The sequence below is a fragment of the Schistocerca cancellata genome, chromosome 4 (assembly GCF_023864275.1).
Source record: "Schistocerca cancellata isolate TAMUIC-IGC-003103 chromosome 4, iqSchCanc2.1, whole genome shotgun sequence".
Taxonomy (NCBI): domain Eukaryota; kingdom Metazoa; phylum Arthropoda; class Insecta; order Orthoptera; family Acrididae; genus Schistocerca; species Schistocerca cancellata.
Window position 1 is genome coordinate 196,891,055 of NC_064629.1, and position 18,955 is coordinate 196,910,009.

Sequence of the window (18,955 nt, forward strand, 5' to 3'; positions counted from 1 at the left end):
TCATTCAACAGAAAATGGAATCAGAGTGGAAAACCATTTTAAAAGGAATTTCACAAGGCTCAGTATTAGAGCAAACATTTTTTTATGTGAATGACTCACCACTCAACATAAATTCTCATTCAGTATTATTTACAGTTGGTGCAACAGTGCTGATTGAATACAGCAGTGCAGACATACTTCCCAAAAATAATGCACATGCCCAATGCTGATTGAATATAGTAATGCAAACAAACTTCCCAAAAATATTGCAGGTTTCCTAGAAAAATTTAATACCCAATTCCACTGAAATGGATTAAAATTAAGTATTTCAAAAAATTCAACCATTGCAATTTAAAACCATACAATCAAAAACAAATCATATTCAGATAAAGCAAAAAATTCAGGAACTAAAAGGATCAGACTGTGTCAATTTCTTGAAAATGCATATGGATGAAAAACTGTCATGGTCATCACATATTGCACACTTTGCAAATAAATTAAACAGCCTGGCGTTTGCTATGGCAGTTGAAACCAACATGACAACATGTACACAAGAAAAATAGTGTGCCATAGTTACTTTGAACCCATGCTAAAATATGGCATTGCCTTTTGGGGAAACACAGGTAACATGAAAAGAATACTGACCTTCGCAAAAAAAAAAAAAAAAAAAAAAAAAAAACTCCAAACAAATTATATGAAACATGCACAAGGAAGGCCAAGAATGCCTTGTCAACCACTACAAAGGGATCTGAATATATTAAGTGTTCTGCCCCCATATATACATGGATTATTGCACACATCAAATCTTGTCCATTTTTAATAAATAGTTTCCAGCATACATACAATTCTAGGAATTAAGAAAAGTTCATGTTTGCAACCCTCAGTTTTTTGTCCACACTTTGCAAACAAATTAAAAGATAAAATTTAAAATAGGATCAAGAACAGTTTCCTGAAGAGAAAATTGTACAGCATGCTAGTCCAAAAGTGCTATTACTCAGTAGAGGAATCATTGAAGGATAATGTTGTTACTTGACAAAGAATGCAGCAAAAGGAACTAAAATATGTAAACCTACATTATTTCAAATAGTGATCAGTTTCCATGTAGCTTATGAAATTAAATGATATATTATAGTTAAACTGTACATGACCACAGTACACTGAAACTGGACTTTTAGTATAACGTTGGTGAGTCACTAGTATGTAAGTTTATGATTTAACTTTTAAAGTATATTATGAGAAAATAAGTTTATAATTCTGATAGCTTTGTGATGAAATAAGGATGACCACATTTCCTGCACATACATCATGAGTAAAACTTCTCTCTCAATAAAAATGTATTATGTACATGTAACAAATTTAAATTTATTTACAAAAAAGTGACAAAATTCAATCTCACACTTATCGGATACACACTGAATATGGTACAATTTTATGAGGCAGTGTAATCACATATATGGCATGAAATATTTTATTATTAATATAAGTGTACAATCACTTTGCTGTAAATCTGTTATTTAGCTGTCTAGCTTTTGACATTCCACTGTCCAGTCATTTGGTAAAACAGGTTTCATCAGATCTACAAACTGCTGCAAATGACACTTGTCTGTGCAACCAGGCGTGTTGAGAACATGTGGCTCACTGTCAGAAGCATTATTCAAATACAATACCTGTAACAAAGTCAACATTAATTTCATAATACATTGTGTGTATAAGGTGATATTTGATTGGTAAAATATTTTGTTATTATAATGAAAATCTTGATTGAATATAGTGACATATGATGAAAGTTAGCCATTCACTCACCAGTGAAGTAATGCAACCATGAGAATGTTGTAAGAAAACTTGTGTGTATGTGTGGTAACAGACAAACAAAAAAAACATCCTTTAATCCATTTCTAGAAACTTTGAGTTCTGTTTTCACTTAAGATACATGAGATAGAACTGAACAGGGTCCACACATTTATTATAAAGATTCAAAGGTGCCATGCAAGCTGTATCATAAACTTCTTCACTATACCAATTAGCACAAAAAATTCCAAACCCAAAACATAAACAGTCTGAAGTATTACTAGACAAAGAAAGAATACTCCACTTCCAGACATCATTTTTTTGAAAATAAGCCATTAGAAAGATAACAAAAATCATAAGGTCACTGAAAGACAGCAAATCTTCCAATTATAACAGTATAACAAGTGAAACACTAAAATGTTGTCCTAACTTGATTGTGCCTCATCGAGTCACCTTTACAATACTCTGATGCATCAAGGTATGTTTCATGAATGACTGAGGTACACAGTTCTAGCACCTACTTGTGAAAGCTGTAAAAATACATTACTTCAAACTGTAGCTCAGACATCACCCTTTTGAAGTTCTTAAAATTTCTAAGAAGGTAGCTTATTACAAAGGAATGTTGAACCATATTTCTTAAAATTTTATTAACAACTCAGTCTGGATTCCACAAAGGCTTCTCCACATAGAAACTGATATTAAACACAGGAATAAGATTAAATTCCGAGTGGGGAAACAATAAATATGGAGCCCTGTAAGCATCAGTGCTTGGTAGACCCTTGTTCTTGACTGGCATAAATAATCTGTCTGTGACATCTGAGGACTTTTCTGAACTATGATGGCTATTGATGACAGTTACACTGAAAAAGAGCCCACAAAAAAACTGGAGAATTATATAATATGACTACAGCAATTTCATAGCAAACACTTAAACATTTAATCATTGAGATGGTCTGCTTGCTTTGCATTTATAAATTTTACCTTATCTACCACTCTTATAATTTATAAGAGAATCTGGACTGAAGCTGTAAATTCAACTTAACTCTGATGTTTGTATTAAACAGGTTTTGACATTGTCATGAGGTACACAACTAATATTGTTCTGTGTAAAGTTACATAAAACAGCAACTGAGCTGTGTAAGTGGAAGAGTAGATTCCAAAATAGCTACTTTTCTCACAGTATACCCATATGAAGTAATATATACACATACCTTGGTATCAAATAGACTGCCTAACAAAAAAATTGAAGCACTCAGAAGGGGAGGAGAAGACAAAATAAAACTTAATGTGCTGAGAGGATCTACATCTACATCTACATCCACACACATACTTCCAAAGCCACTGTATGGTGCATGATGGAGAGTACCCTGTACCACTACTAGCTATTTCCTTTTCTGTTTCACTTGTAAATAGAGCAAGCAAAACATGACTAACAATATGTCTCCGTATGTGCCCTAATCTCTCTAATCTTATCTTCTAGGTCCTTACACAAAATGTGCATTGGCAGCAATAGAATTGCTCAGAAGTGAGCCTCAACACTCATTACTTGCATGTTGCTTGAACCTACTGGTAACAAATATAATAGCCTGCCTCTAAATTGCTTCAATGTCTTTCTTTCATATGACATGGTGCAGATCCCAAACACTTGTACAGTACTTAGCAATGAATCACACTAGTTTCCTGTATGCAGTTTCCTCTACAGATGAACTGCACTTCCGTAAAATTCTCCCAATAACCCCAAGTCAACCATTCAGCTTCCCTACTACAGTCCTTACCTGCTCATTCCATTTCATATTACTTTGCAATGTTATGCTCTGATATTTAAATGAGGTGACTGTGTCAAGCAGAACACTACTAATATTGTATCCAAACATTATGGGTTTGTTTTCTTTACTCATCTGCATTAACTTACATTTTTCTACATTTAAAGCTAGCTGCCATTCATCACACCAACTAGAAAATTAAATATAAATTTTGTCTAAGTCATCTTGTATCATCCTACAGTCACTCAATGACAACACCTGCCCAACCACCATAGTGTTATCAGCAAAAAACCACAGACTGCTACTTACCATGTTCACCAGATCATTTACGGGACACTCATCATGATACCCTTGTCTCTCATGAACACTCGTTGGTGAGGACAATTTACTGGGCTATGTTACTTAAGAAACCTTCAAACCACTCACATATTGGGTACCTATCTCATATGCTTGTGCCTCAATTAACAGTTGGCAGTATAGCACTGTGTCAAATGTTTTATGGAAATCTAGGAATATGGAATCTGCCTGTTGCCATTCATCCACAGTTCACAGGATTTCATGTCAGGAAAGGACAAGTCACTTTACTTTGATGATTACAAAATTAGTCAAATTTACAAAGAGCCCATTTACCAGTTTAACATTTCGGCCCCTCTGGCCTGTAAGCATGTGCTGATTCAGCTGGGAAAGGTGTCATAAAGCTGTTGTATACTACCCTAAAGCAAACTGGTTTACATCTTTTGTAATTGGTCCTTGATTTCCCAGACACTGGCACCAGGACAAAGTTGACGTCTGAGCTGGCCCCACGCATGTTCTATTGGGAACATGATCTGAGGATATTTCTGGCCATAGTAGTACCTCAATACCATGCAATCAGTTAATAAAGACACATGCCACATGGGGACAAGCATTGTTCTGTTAAAAAATGGCATGAGAGGAAAAACATGAGGACATATGATGTCCATAACATGCCATTGTGCCGTGAGAGTTCCCTCAATCACTTCCAACCACAAACTTAAATTCACACCAGATTGGCTCCCCACAATGTGAATCCAGGAGTTTCAGCCCGATGCCTCTCCAAAACAGTTGACAAATAGGATGTCTCCCAGGCTGCCTCGATACATGTCAGTGGTGGAAATCCAGGGTAGTGCAGAACTGCAATTCTACAATGAACATAATGACACCATTCATCAGCAGTCCATGCTTCCAATGCTTGTCAGTCATGAGACCACTCAAAGTACAGCCAGGGATGTTAATTCCCTATTCTGGCTGCTGCTAGCCTATGACCAATGGTGTGGGATGACACAATGTTGCAGGGAGTCAATTACTTGTTTCTGGATGGCAGGTGCAATGTGAAGAGGTTATGATGAGCTTGGTGGATATTACAGTGATCATCTCTTGTGTTGTCAGATATTGTCAACAAGAATCTTGATGATGTGTATGCCTGCTGTCACATTCTCATGTGGTCCAATACCAGGACACTGTCACATCAATATGCCCCACAAATATCTGGATATTGCACACTTTGCCCAGCTGGCCAAATGAGGACCCACAATGAGGCCCCTTTCAAACTCTGTAAGCTGCTGATAGCACAGTCTCATTAGATAATGAAATATCTCCATGCCCTTCACAGTGAGCAGCCAGCATTGATGTTGTTCACACCCCTCATAAAACCTACCAGGCCTGGTAACAACACTACACATGAACAACACAAATGTATTCCAGTGGCTGTTCCACCTGTCACACATAAAATTACAACTCTAATCATTTACATACCCACTGATGGTGTGTACATGTATGAAGTTACAATGACATCTGACCATGACCATGACTTCCGGGTGTTTCACTTTTTTTTTTTTTTTTTTTTTTATCAGGTGGTGTAAAATGATACATGTTTATCCTAATGTTTTAACTCTATATTTCGGATCACTTTCCCTGACATGGGCATCTGTCATATGGGACAACAACGGAATCTGAACAGGTGAAAAACTTTCCACTTCAATGACATTTCATCTGTTCCAGTGTCTTCAGGGCTGAATATAGTTCTACAATTTGCTGATGAGCCATAACATTACGGCTAGTTACATAACAACATGTTGGCCCTTTTTGGAACACAATACAACAGCTATTCTTCATGGCATGGTGTCACCAAGTCCTTATTACTTTGCCAGAGAAATATGCCCACAAGTAACAGACTGATGGTGTGTGAGCATGGAACTGACACTGGATAACACCCCAGTTGTGTTCCATCAGATTCACATCAGGCAAATTTGGTGGTCAAGACATCAGCCTGAGCTCAATATCATGCTCCTCAAACCACTGTAGCATGAGTGTGGCATATGAAATGGGCAGTTATCCTTCTGGAAGATGCCATTGCCATTGGGGATGACATCTAGTGTAGAGGGCTGCAGGTGGTCCACAATAACGGTCACGTAGTCTACAGCTGTCATGGTGCTTTCAATTACTACCCCAGGTACCACAAAAATCAAGGTGAATGTTCCCCATATCGTATCACTGCCTCCACTGACCTACACCAAGAGAGCAGTGCATGCTTTGAGCATCCTTCCACCGGGGTGATGGCATATGCTGACATGACCATCAACTTGGTGTAACCACAAATTTGATTCATCTGACCAAGTGACATGTTTCCTTTGGTCCACAACAGAACAGTAATGAGGACTTAAAAAAATAGACACCTGCCAAGGGTGCAAACACAGAGGGAGAGTAAAAAAGTTCATTGAAAAAAAGGCAGTTCAAGAACTACCAAGGAGAGCTAAGCTAGTTCTGCTACCCCTCATTTTGTTATCTTCTGCCTGCAAGAAGAAGCCTTTCCCTCTGGCAATGATTATAAATGTATGCTGCTGTTACAGTGTCATTTTGTCCCAGTATTATCATAAAGAAATGAGTACCACTGAACAGATGTCTACCATTAACATGAATTATTTGGCAACAGAGTGCTTGGCTGACACAGCTGCATCAATGGGTTTTTTACTGCGGTGATGTAGTTCCTCAAAGCAAATATATGCTGTCTGACCAAAGGCTGTTTCAGCTAACGTATATAACACAATAATACATGAAATGTAAAGTAGAGCTTACATATATCACACTGTTTCATCTTAGTTACCTGTCAGAAAACACTGTAAATGAAACCTCTGTATCTTATCCTGAAAACTGTACAGCTGAATTTGCTGACAAATACAAATTGCTGGTGGCTGAATTTGAACTAGTGACCCACAGCACACATGCTAACCTCTAGACTGGACTGTATGCACATCATCTCATGGCAATATTGGCACAGACAAGCTAGTTAACAAAATAGCTGCTTTCAGGTTCCAGCTGAAAGAGCAGGTGAAAAGCAGTGATATGGCCCCCTTTTGGATATTTGTAAAGGATAGGTCAAAGAATCCTTATCCAGTCATCAAAGTAGCTCTAAAGATATTTAAGGACAACACCAGTGATTGCAGCACACAATTTTAGATAATAAGAGAAGCTACTTAAGGTCAATTATGGTGAAAACTGACTGTAAAATTTAGATATTTTGTCAACAGAACACAGCTGCTAAATGTGACTTTGTAATATAATCAACAAACTTGTTTCACTCAAATGAGGAAATTGCAAATTAAAATTGTAACCCTTTTTATTTTATTTCTGATTAGTAATTTAAGCACTATTAAAATAGGGGTGTTCAATAAGTAGTGCAACATTTTTTTTTCTGAAAACAGATTGAAGTATACTATATTATTCCTCACTCTTTTGGCTACAGAATTCTATTTTTCAACTTAATCTCTGTTCAATGTGATGGCCTTATGCCACCTTACTGGGAGGGCCCATATGCCCAAATGGGACAACTCTAATGGTTGACATCAGAGCCAACATCTTGCTGCGGTAATAACCTCCCCATCATCCACATACTACTTCCTGTGGAGTGCATCCTTCATTAGGCCAAACCGATGGAAGGTACAAGATCCCCGGGCTGCAGGGTGGATGAAGAACAGTCCAATGAAATTTTGTGAGCTGTATCTTGCGTGAGGCCTTGGTTATCATGGAGAAAGAGAAGTTTGTTTCCATTTTTGTGGCAATGAACACACTAAGTCACTTCTTCAATTTCCTGAGGGTAACAACACAATTCTGAGTTAATTGTTGCAACATGAGGGAGGACATCACTCTTGTTTCTGGTTCGAAGTGATGAACCCATGTTTCAGCACCTGTGATGATGTTCGACAAAAAGTTGTCATGATCAAACCTTGTAATGCACAAGCAATTCTGTACACATGGTCTTTCATTGCTCTTTATGGTATTCTGTTAGGTGGCAAGAAACACCTTTGAGTACTCCAGCTGGTGGACAAGTGTGTCACCACTACCAACAAAGACCACAGTTGTGCAGCAAGGTGTTGGATTGTGATCCACCGATTACCTCATGAGAGTGTCCTCATGTTCCAGTATTGCATAAGTCACAGCTGTGTGCAGCCAGCCATCACGTGGGAGATCAGACAGGTTTGCACAACCTTGCTGCAATGATAACAATGCCTTGCCCAATGACTCACCATGCTTTTGTTCACTGCCAGGTCTCCACAGACATTCATCAAGTGCATATGAATATCTGTGATGCTCTGGTTTTCCACCAAAACAAACTGAATGACAGCTCTCTGCTTGGAATGCACCTCTGTTACAGGCCCCATTTTGAAGGCTATGCACAGCACTGCAACTTATCAGAACTTCCTGAAACTATAGGGACTGAAGCAGGAATATTCCATGATGTCCCACAACACGTTCTGAATTTTTCAACCAAAATTGGCTGAGGAAGAAAAATCGGTTGCATTACTTGTTGGAGGCCCCTTGTAGTTTATGAGAAACAAATAAAATGTATTATATCTCATACTTAATACGGTGTGCAATAATTTTCATAAATAATAAAATTTAGGTTTTTTTACTTTCAGGTTTTCAGAAAATGTATACAAGGTTTAATTTATTTACAACATTGATACTTTTAATTTGCTGTATGTAATATTTTATATTATCATCACAGTCAATTTAAGCAATTTTTTCAGTAATGTTCCATTTTTATTAAACTATACTTACAAGAGTATAAAATTTGCTAAATCTGTGTAGGAAAAACTGCAGGAAAATAGTTTCATGGCAGAGGAGGTTGGCATGCAGGCAAAGGGGAGGGTGGGGTTGGGGGTGGGGGGTCAGCGGAATCGAGTGGGGTGTCACAACTTTGGCAGTCCTACCAGGGGTTCAGTATCACCTTAGCATGACTCTGATCCAGAGTCCAATCTTGATGATGCCATGCCAACTGCAACCATATTTGACAATGCTATCAGATCATCAAGGGAACATATAGGCAATGTCTGCTGCAGAGCCCCACGTTGAATGGTGTGCTCTGAAACACTTGTGCCTGCATCAGCATTGTACTTTGTCATCAGATCTACCACAGATCACTATCTATCTGGCATAGAGTGGGCAATCCTTCAACCTCAATGTCCTATAATGATGCATAGACATCCAACACTTTGTTGCCTATTTATGATTTCACTATCCTTCAACCATTTTCCATAGATGCTCACAAGTGTAGCATGAGAATAGCCAATGAGCTCTGCTGTTTCTCTGATTCTCATTCTTTGGTGCCAGCCTGTAACAATGTACACTTTGTTAAAGCCATTTATGTGTCAGTGGGTTTCCCCATTTGTTGCCCTTATTTCTAGAATGATTCCATAATTGTCTCTGCTTCATTTATATACTTTGTCACGTCACTTGCTTGCACCACCACCATGTAGTATTCAGTCTCATGGTGGCAATGGTGAAAATGCTTTGGCTCATCATTGTTTATACTCCACAATAAAGTTGAGGTACATACTTGTTTAAAATTTTACAGAATAAAGCCTTAAATATATGTACAAAGCTCATTTATTTTTAAATTGTTTCAAACCCAAGAAACCAAAGAGGCACCATCTCAGTCTTTATTCATTCTTCACATCCGCCTCTAAAACAGAAGTTTTATTTGAATTCAAAAGGCACTGTTGCTTACAGATTATGAAATGGTTGTTACGTTTGTGGGCCTGATATATGTGGGGCCTCACCAGTCCAAACACAGACTGGGAATATGGCTCATTGGAAACACCCCAATGACTAAATTAATTCCTCACAGTACACTGCACATGAATTATTTTAAACCTATCATCCAAACCCAAGTTGGTATTACACGAAGACTCTGTCAAACTAGGATACACAGGCTGCTACCTATGACATACTATGACACACATTTTAAAACATCCAGAGCTTTCAAGAACCTTACTCTCAGGTCCATATGATGTAGCAGCCATGAAGTTTAAAATCAAATGTGCCCCACAAACCTCATACAGGGAGTTCAGAAATCCCCATTACAAACTTCTACAACTTGTGTAGGGGACTCAATACATAGTAATTTGAAGAGGAACCCATGTCCAGATGCGTACTGCTTCTGTTGTATGATGGTTTCAATTCAGACATTTAACTCATCCACTTCTGCTTGAGGAATTGAATTAGGCATGACACAGTACTATTATTAGGTAACAGTTTGAGAGGAAATGTAACAAAACATTCATTTACCACTTAAGGACATTTGATTGTATTAACACTTAAACATTAAACATTACCTGTTTACATTATTCCAAAACAAAAAAGAACCTAGCATACTCTATGTACAGAACATAAAATTTGCCTAGAGATGATGTGGTCATAACTGAAGGTTGTTCAAAACAAATCTTTCACCAGGCAAGTAACATGTGATGTTGCCCAATCTTGCATGAAAATAGTGGTGTGGACACAATTGAATTTTTGCAAAGTTGGAATCACATGTCACACAAGGAGGTCCTTATATTAAGCAGATGCCAGTGTACACCTTATAGGCCTGTGAGGTATCATCCTCAAAGAAAAACAGACAGAGAATGAAGGAGCTTATAAAATCCCATCACTCAGTCACATAAGTCATGTGTAATGGATGTTACTGCACAACCCCATATGTGACAATTCTGGACATACACAACACTGTGCAGAGTAAAATGTGCTTTGTCCACCTTAAGGATATTCCATGGCCACGTGTCACCCAGTTCCATCTGTGCCAAAAAATGATGAGCAAAGTCATGGAGTTGTAGCCTTTCTCGAGGCTTCATTTGATGCACATTCTGGATACTGTAAGGGCACTAGTGTAAAATGCATCACAAAATCTTTTTAACTGTTTCCCAGGACAGAGAGAATTCCCATGACACAGCTTGAGCACTGGTTGCAGAATCTGAAGCACGTGCTGCATGGCAGGCTATAGCTACAACAACTTTGTCAACAACTGCTGTGGGAATGAGTTGCCTCCCTCTCCCTCCTACACCACCTTACTCATCTGTTTCTTCAAATTTCTTTATTATATTTTATAGCCCATTTATTAACATCAGGCTTCTTTGCAGTTGTTTCTGTTGATGATATTCCCACAATGCAGTGCTGCTATTGCTGGCATTCTGATAAAACAACTTTACCAGCAGTGCATGATCTTTCTTCTCAACAGTCATTACATTTCGTATGCAAAACTTAACCCTTTATACCAACAGTCACTTCACAAAAGACGTCAACACGCATTGACCAGTGACAAACAGCATACTGACACTGAAACAGGGAACATTACACATGCATTCTGATTGCTTACAGCACCATATTTTCACTTAGTGGCAGAAAGTGGAACTATTATCTTTTTCAGCATACTTCGCAAGTGCACTCATTAATGAACATACCTATGATAATGTCACCATCCTGCGATGTATATGGCCTGCACTGCATCACCCAGAACGCTTATGTTTAAATGTAACCACCTAGTATTTCCTATGCAGGTGGTAAGGGCAACACTTTAAGAGCTACTCGAGCATGTGCAGTCCTTCCCAAGTTTTTAATAGGGGACTGAAAAAGCATTGCTCCACCAATCATGAAATATCCCATTACCTAAATACATTTTAAAAGGGTGAGGGGGGCATTTCTTTAATTCTATTGCTATGAGCTCCTGTAGCATACTGTAATCAACTATCATGACCAGGTAATATGAGAAGCTGCAGACAAAACAAATTCAAGCTCCAACATGCAGAAGGGACTACTGTAAGCTTCATGACTGGTAGAACAAAAGTCCCAACAATCCAGTTCTGCAAACACTTTGCATTATTGAAAAACTGGATCCTAACTAGCAGGGGCAGCGACCATGGCAAAATGTTCCACCATTTTCTAGATTTCCATTTGCATTACAGCAGAAACTTGATAACTTCTCTTAATGGAGTTTCTCTTCTTAATAACTCAACAATATTTTGTCTTTGCAGTCCATAAGGCTGTTTTTTTTTTCCAACAGCTGACTTATCTTGAATCCAGACAGAGCTGAGAAACTAACTTTGATTGCAAAGTGGCACTTGAAAGTGGCAACAGAAATGACATGAGCCTTTTCTAAATCACTCAGAACAATTTGTTACTTCAGTAACCTACAATAAACTGTAGCTAGTTGCTGAATAAGTTGTTTTGTATGAACTCTGTATAATTGTAGAAGTAATTCATTATACCTAGCTGCCTTTCCTCTGGTGGCCAAATTTTATCTGGATTTTTCCACCAGAGTTTCTTTTTAAGGTTTAGCCTACCACAAATAAGTTCCACATCATTATGTATTTTCATCCACAGAAGACATATTGAAGACTTCACAGCATCAGAATATTTAAGAGCTTCAAGGAACCATGTAAAAGAAGACTTTGCTTATTGGCAACAATCATTAACTCCAGAATCTTTCTACTTCAATGGTCAACAAGAAAATGATATCAGACATAAGTAATACAGTACATAAACTTTTTTTAAGTTACAGATAATATTTTATCAGCAGGCTGCTCTCCACCAGCAAAATATCTCCACTTAAAATGCTCTACATCTGAGAAATCTCATTCCTTAACGAGTACAACTTTGAAAGACATTCTCCAAATTATTAGGAATATGAAATTTCCCTCTTATTTAGCATCAGTGATATACCTAGCTACATAATAAAAAAAGGTTGGTAATGAGATAAAATTTGTGTGTGATGCAATCAAATGTTCCATAAGTTAGTGTCCTGGGATGTGTCATCACACAGATTCATTTATTTATTATGACTGCATTTGGTTCTCTGACTGCTTTTGGTTCTCTGAAAATCACCAGATCTTGTGGAGCATGTATCTTCTGCAGTTGATATGCCTGTTATACATGGGCCACAATGTGAAAGCAACTCCTTATTAACAGCTCATCAGTTTGGCATTCATAAGAAAATAATTCAAACACTGAAGCTCTCTCTTCATTTAATGATCTGAAACAGTGTGAGTCAATCTAAAACATTATCCTTCTAGTCTTTTTATGAATCCAACAATAGCCTTTGAACTAGTAAATTAATATCTGCTCTTACATAACTGGACATATATGGTACAAGATGCGTCTACAATCAGTTTCTCCAATCCTGTCTGTCAATTATAAGGCATCTGATGGAAATAACACCTGATGGAAGAACAACTCCTTCAAATAAATTATCCATCACCTCAGGAGTACCACAAGGCTCAATGCTACATTTAATACTCTACATTCTGTTAGTACTGATCTCCCTGGAAACCTACTATCAACAGTACTTGTGTTACTTGTTGATAATGCAGCCTTATTCTCACCTAACACTTCACAATGGCAGAAAAGATATGAACTAGACAAAAGCAATGAAAGGCCCTTGTACTGGCTGAATGAAAACAACCTTTTGTTGAACATGAATAAAACAGTCAATATGAGCAGAACTACCTTGATCTTCTGCTCATCAAAGCACGATCTATCATATTTTGTACCTAGCATGACTAATTACAGGAATAAATGTACAGAATGTCAGTGCAGTCAACATAAATGTAAGACATCTAATTACTATTTTATATGCAATGTCTACATACCTTAACTTCATAACCACTGTCATTTGTTGAATGAAGTTCAATGATAACTGCTGCACCATACTGTGGCTTTAATAGCTCTGTGAACCCCATAGTTTGGAGAACATTCACAATGGTAACATCGTGGGCAGAAAACATGAGAAATTTTGGAGACACAGTTCTTGAAGTGTTACTTTGTGACTTCATTTTTTCTATAATGTGTTTCACTAAAGGACCTGAAAAATTTAAAATTATTTTAGAATATCTTACAGAATTATTGCACAGCTGCTAACGTAAATCAGAGAAGCAAAAGACAAACCTCCATTAAGACGTTTCATGGTCTGACTTTCAGAAAACAAAGCCAAACTTTTGGCAGCCAGTGTCCTTAATTTATCTGGATAATAACCAGCAGTCCAAGCAGGAAGCTGCAGTTTACGTTTTTCCTGTAAAAGTTAAAAAACTGACAAGCAACACACTAAGCATTTCATCCTGGGAGAATGCTACAAAAAACAGTGTACTATCAGTGCCATATAATATTATTCTTAGAAAGTCATAGAAGTGGCTATGAGTGGTAATTTAAAAGTAGTTAATCACTAGCCAGTGGAAATTTAAGAGCGAAAAATTATTCAGGTTTCAAATAATGGAAGGAGTATAGATAACATCTACAGTATAGTTGAGGAATTGAGTGACCAATAGCCATATTCCCAAATTAATGATGGGAATCTCTGGTGGTGAAGTACAGAAGACTTGCGCTATTCACAGGAGAACTTCTCACAGTGTGCTTTATAGGGTAGCTTTGTAGCATATCGGATGAAGCCTGCGAGTCCAAGCAGTTACTGCAAAGCCCACATTGACAAACAGGACTGCATTGTGGTATGATTTTTCAACATCCAGTCACTTGAAGTTAATTATAACTGGCAGTGTTGACATTGGCAGTTTCATGCACAATTTTAGCCAACTTTTGAGAGAATGTATCTATGGGTGCTGATAAGTTTCTTCTATCATCAAAGAATACTCCTAAACATCTGTAAACAGTGTTATGTATACTTCAACTGTAGCCTAGTTTACAAGTTGGATTCCAGTTTAAGGAAATTTTGCCCCTTAGGCAATGTATATGTAGTTTTATCTGCAGTCATTGGTAATGTCATATCCCTGCAACAATACTGCTTCTTTGTATGTGCATGGTTTAATTTTCTTCAAGCTTCTGTTTACAGCCCCAGAGACCACTTTCAAGCTATCATCAGCATAAGCCAGAATTCAATCTGCTTAATCAGTGCCATCATACAATTCTAGCAGTGTCTCAGTTATCAAGGTCTAGAAAATCTGTCTACATCATTGAGCCCTATAGCCAGCTCTTGGCAATCTTTTTTATTACCTTGTGCTGTCAAGTAAGCCATTTGCTGTACAACCTCACAGAATTCCATGAAAGTTAAATGAAATGGCTCCCCACAAGACATACAGGATTATCTTCACAGCACCTTCCTTTACTGATTTTTCTGGAGTTCCCTATCCAGCAAGAAAAACTCTGCTACTCACTTTTTTTGACCTGTCACTAACCTGTGTAGAACATGAGCATATATAATGCCCATGCTGATAAAAAGATAAAGGAACTTTCTATATAATTTCATTATTTTTCATATTGAGCCAACATAGCTTCACAGCATATCAAAACAATCCATTCTATCATATTCAAGTTACATTCTACAGTTCATTGCATTTTCTTAATTTTTCTCCAGTATTGCTGTCAATTTTTTCCTGTCTCTAGCATTTATATAGTGTTACATGTGGTTAGTATCCACACTTCCCTTTCCTTGCACCACTTATTGGAAAGCACCATATTAGTTGACATCAAATATCTCCTCATTTCAGTTTTTTCTGAAGTTTTGCTTATTGTGCCTGTTACTGTGAACAGTACCACATTTTTTGTTCCATGGTTGCAAAGCCAGGAAAACAAGTGTGGCTTTAATATATATTGTTACTGTAAAGGGTGTGTGCATGTTCCATAAATGTTGCCACTTGACATAGCCAGTCTGACAGTCACACCACATACATTTTGTTTAGATCAACTGTATTCCATTTTGATGGAATAAATTGTTTGAAAGATATAAACACTCTTTGAACAACAACAGGCTTTTGTAAATGCAGAATTTCTGCTAAAGATTGAATTCACTAAGGGATACTGTACAAACATTACCAATACTGTTCCCAATTTTAAAATGGCAGAGGCGTCACTGAAATCTAGCATTCTAAAAAGTAAAAGAAACTGTTGTCTGTACATAACGTCACTGAAAACTGGATTGCTCATAAAAACTTCTTTGGATTAATATCTGCTAATTTTTAGCTGCTTTGTGGGAGGCATGAGAAAATAAACAGATACGAAACAATACATTTCTTCACATCATGTATCTATCCCCTTTGGTAATCATGAATGCAGTGATTCTAAAGCAGTTTCCTTGAATAAACAAAACTGACTGCCTCATCACCATAAATGTCATCATATCCACTGTGAAGAATAACAAGAAGTCTAACAGAGTGCTTGGATCATTCCCTGGTTGACACTTGTGTCCAGATGGTGAATCATCAAAACTGTGATTAACTGGATGAAAATCATTTTCTTCCCTGTCAAATTTGTGACTAAACTGTAATTTCTTTCTAAGCATTTCACTATCACTTTCAGAGTCTTTGAATTCACATGAACTATCAATTATATCTCTTGTTGAAACATAGGACTGTGGTTTACACCTGTTAACATTGATAGCTTAGGACTGTTGCTTTCAGAATATGAGTAGTAGTTATCACTTACATCAACATTGACTAATTCATCTCCACCGTCATTCCTCAGTGAATCTATGAAACCTTTCTCATTTTCTTTGTAGAACAGATGTTGACAAATCCTTTTTTACCAAATCCTGATGAATATTAAAACACGAAATGAAATTAAATGCAGAAAAATGAGATCACAACAGACAAATTACTGGAAGACAACTCAGTGACCAGAACTGTAAAAAGCTAATGAGGTGTGGAACAGAAAATCTGCTGTACATTTAAACTTACCAACAGCACACTGATACCAGAGTTGTGGCATATCTATACTTGTGATTAGCACTCAGGGATCAGCATGGATGCACAAGTTAAGCCATCAACTGTGCTGAATGAGAACCCAGAGGCCACACTTAAACTCATCAATAGCACCTGGGGAGCAGTGGGGCATAACAAGTTAACTTGTCAATAGCAGTCAAAGGGTTAACCAATCAGCAAGAACTTCACGTGGCTGACTCCATAAATCATATTTAAATTGCCCATTTAGAAAATGCTCCAGCATTTCTTCTTAGTTCCTCAAGTCTTTGTTCTATGTACCTGCTTACGGTGCTGGTATGTATTTTGTCTTGTGTACCTCTGATCCTTCCCAGTAAATGCTGATGGCTCAGGGTGGAAGAAACTATTTTACAATGTGCACTCCATGCAATTTTATCCATAGCGCAATGGAAGTGAGATCATGGTTGTAATTTAATAACTCATGAGAGTAATTGGTTCCAACCACTTGTGTAATGTTTATCACCTTAAAATATGATCACATTAAAACTGATGTGTTCACTACATCTCTCCATACAATATTTTTATTATGCAATCAAATCATCTGCACCCATCTATTATTCTGAACTTCTCAGTCTCCAACTACTGGTACCTTACTCTAAACACACCTCCATAAGTTTTCCAATCTTGTGTCATTTTATTCCTGCCTTAGAATACCATTGCTCAACTAGATCCACTCCATATTCAGTGAACCCCCTTGTCAACCCATTGTAACATGCAGCCCTTCATCTTACTCACTTCTTCCATCAACCAAATCTATCAAAACTCCCTCCAAATGTTTGAAAAAACTAAAGCCAAATAAATCCAGAACACTGGTATCAACCTATCCACTATTAACAATGATTCCACAGAAGTTTTTTTTCCTATTCCAAAGGTCCAAATTCAGTCATGCTGGGTTCGTCAAACATCTATTCCCCTTTGCAGGATCCGTATAGTGGAAACACTTTCCTTCCATCAACCTCACTGAGCAAAATCAAGTGAAATCTAACTCTGAACCTTACCTTTCTGTAATACCTCTGTCCAAGCATTACCTTCTTCCAATCTCACCCAACCAGCTCTGATTACCTTCCAGGAATTCCTTACCTCCAACTTGGTCTCAACTTCATTTCCCGGGTCTCTTCTTGAGAACATAAACCTCTTAGTGGAGGAAAGAACAGTTTCACAATTGTAAAAGAGATTCTGATTTGATTATCAGCCATGCAGACAAAGGTTCTGCCACTATCATGAAGAACTACACTGATTACCTGACAGAAGGTATTGGTCAACTGTCTGACGCTCTCACCTAAAGGCCCAACAACAGTTGTCCCATCCTAGAAGTTCATCATAAACTCTAATACCAACTCAAATTCCTCAACTAATTCCAGAAACTCCACCTGAGATCATCTCCCTCCTCATCTAAGATATCTCCATGCACAGTCACTTTTTATGTACTTCCTAATATTCATAAATCTAACAATCTTAGATTGTTCCATGGTAATTACTGTGCACCCATAAAAGTAATCTTTGCTCGAGTTGCCCAACACGTCCAATCCACTGACCACAGCTTAATTTTCTATATCAAGGACACAAATCACTTCCTTCATCACTTCTCCAATCCTCACTCTGTTATGACCTGGATTCTTGCTTATCACAATTGACATCATCTGCCCACACATCAATGTCCCTCATGCCCATTACATTATCACCACCAAGCAACATCTGGTGAGCTAATATCTGATGGTCTAATATCTCTGGCAGATGTACGTCCATGAATCTCTTGATAAGTTAAGTGATTAATATTGAAATAAGAGGTAATTTAGTTAATATTACATTTTAGACTAGTGCATTTACTTCTTTGCTAGGCTATCTATTGAATGTTTCACTTTTCTGAGCATATTTAGATCAAAAAGAAAATATTTCATAAAAACTGATAGTCTTTCATTTTGTTTACATTTTAGGTATAAATTTTGTGTGAGTGTAGACCTTTATTTATTTATTTCTTTATTTATTTATTTACTAGACTGAGCAGTTCAAAGTTAAATTAATTCATGTTGATCATATAGAGCATAGGTAGTTAGTTAATACTTTCGAAAGTAAGTTTAAATGTTTATTTACATTAGCATTTAGTTATGTATTACTACAGGCTACAGAACTTCAGTGCTCTTGTGCCAAGTTATTCTCTGCTTTTGTGCAAATTTTGTATAAATTTTTCTATCAAACCATGTGTGACTAATGAGGCAGTTGCCTTAGAAATCTGAAGGGGGGAGGGGGGGGAGGGGGGGAGGGGGGATGTTCTGTCCAGACTGTAGGTTATGGTTTCATTGGGGCGAATGTAGCTGTGAGGAAACAGGGTATATAATGAGGCCCTTCCATGGTAATGTAGGTTACGTAGCAAGGACAGAAAAATTGCCGAACAGGAGTCAAAAATGTGAATTTGGA

The 18,955-nt window shown here is 37.4% G+C and overlaps 1 protein-coding gene across 1 annotated transcript in view; it reads right to left on the bottom strand.

The window, feature by feature from the left end:
• Nucleotides 1-1,319: 1,319 nt before the first annotated feature.
• LOC126183336 (lysosomal acid phosphatase-like) overlaps nt 1,320-18,955 on the bottom strand; it is a 190,076-nt gene continuing 172,440 nt past the window's right edge. The window contains exons 5-7 of the mRNA XM_049925200.1: nt 13,764-13,887; nt 13,469-13,680; nt 1,320-1,646 (exon numbers count right to left, since the gene is read on the bottom strand). Coding sequence (XP_049781157.1) covers nt 1,494-1,646; nt 13,469-13,680; nt 13,764-13,887 — 489 coding nt within the window. The 3' untranslated portion in view covers nt 1,320-1,493. The remainder of the gene's footprint in view (nt 1,647-13,468; nt 13,681-13,763; nt 13,888-18,955) is intronic.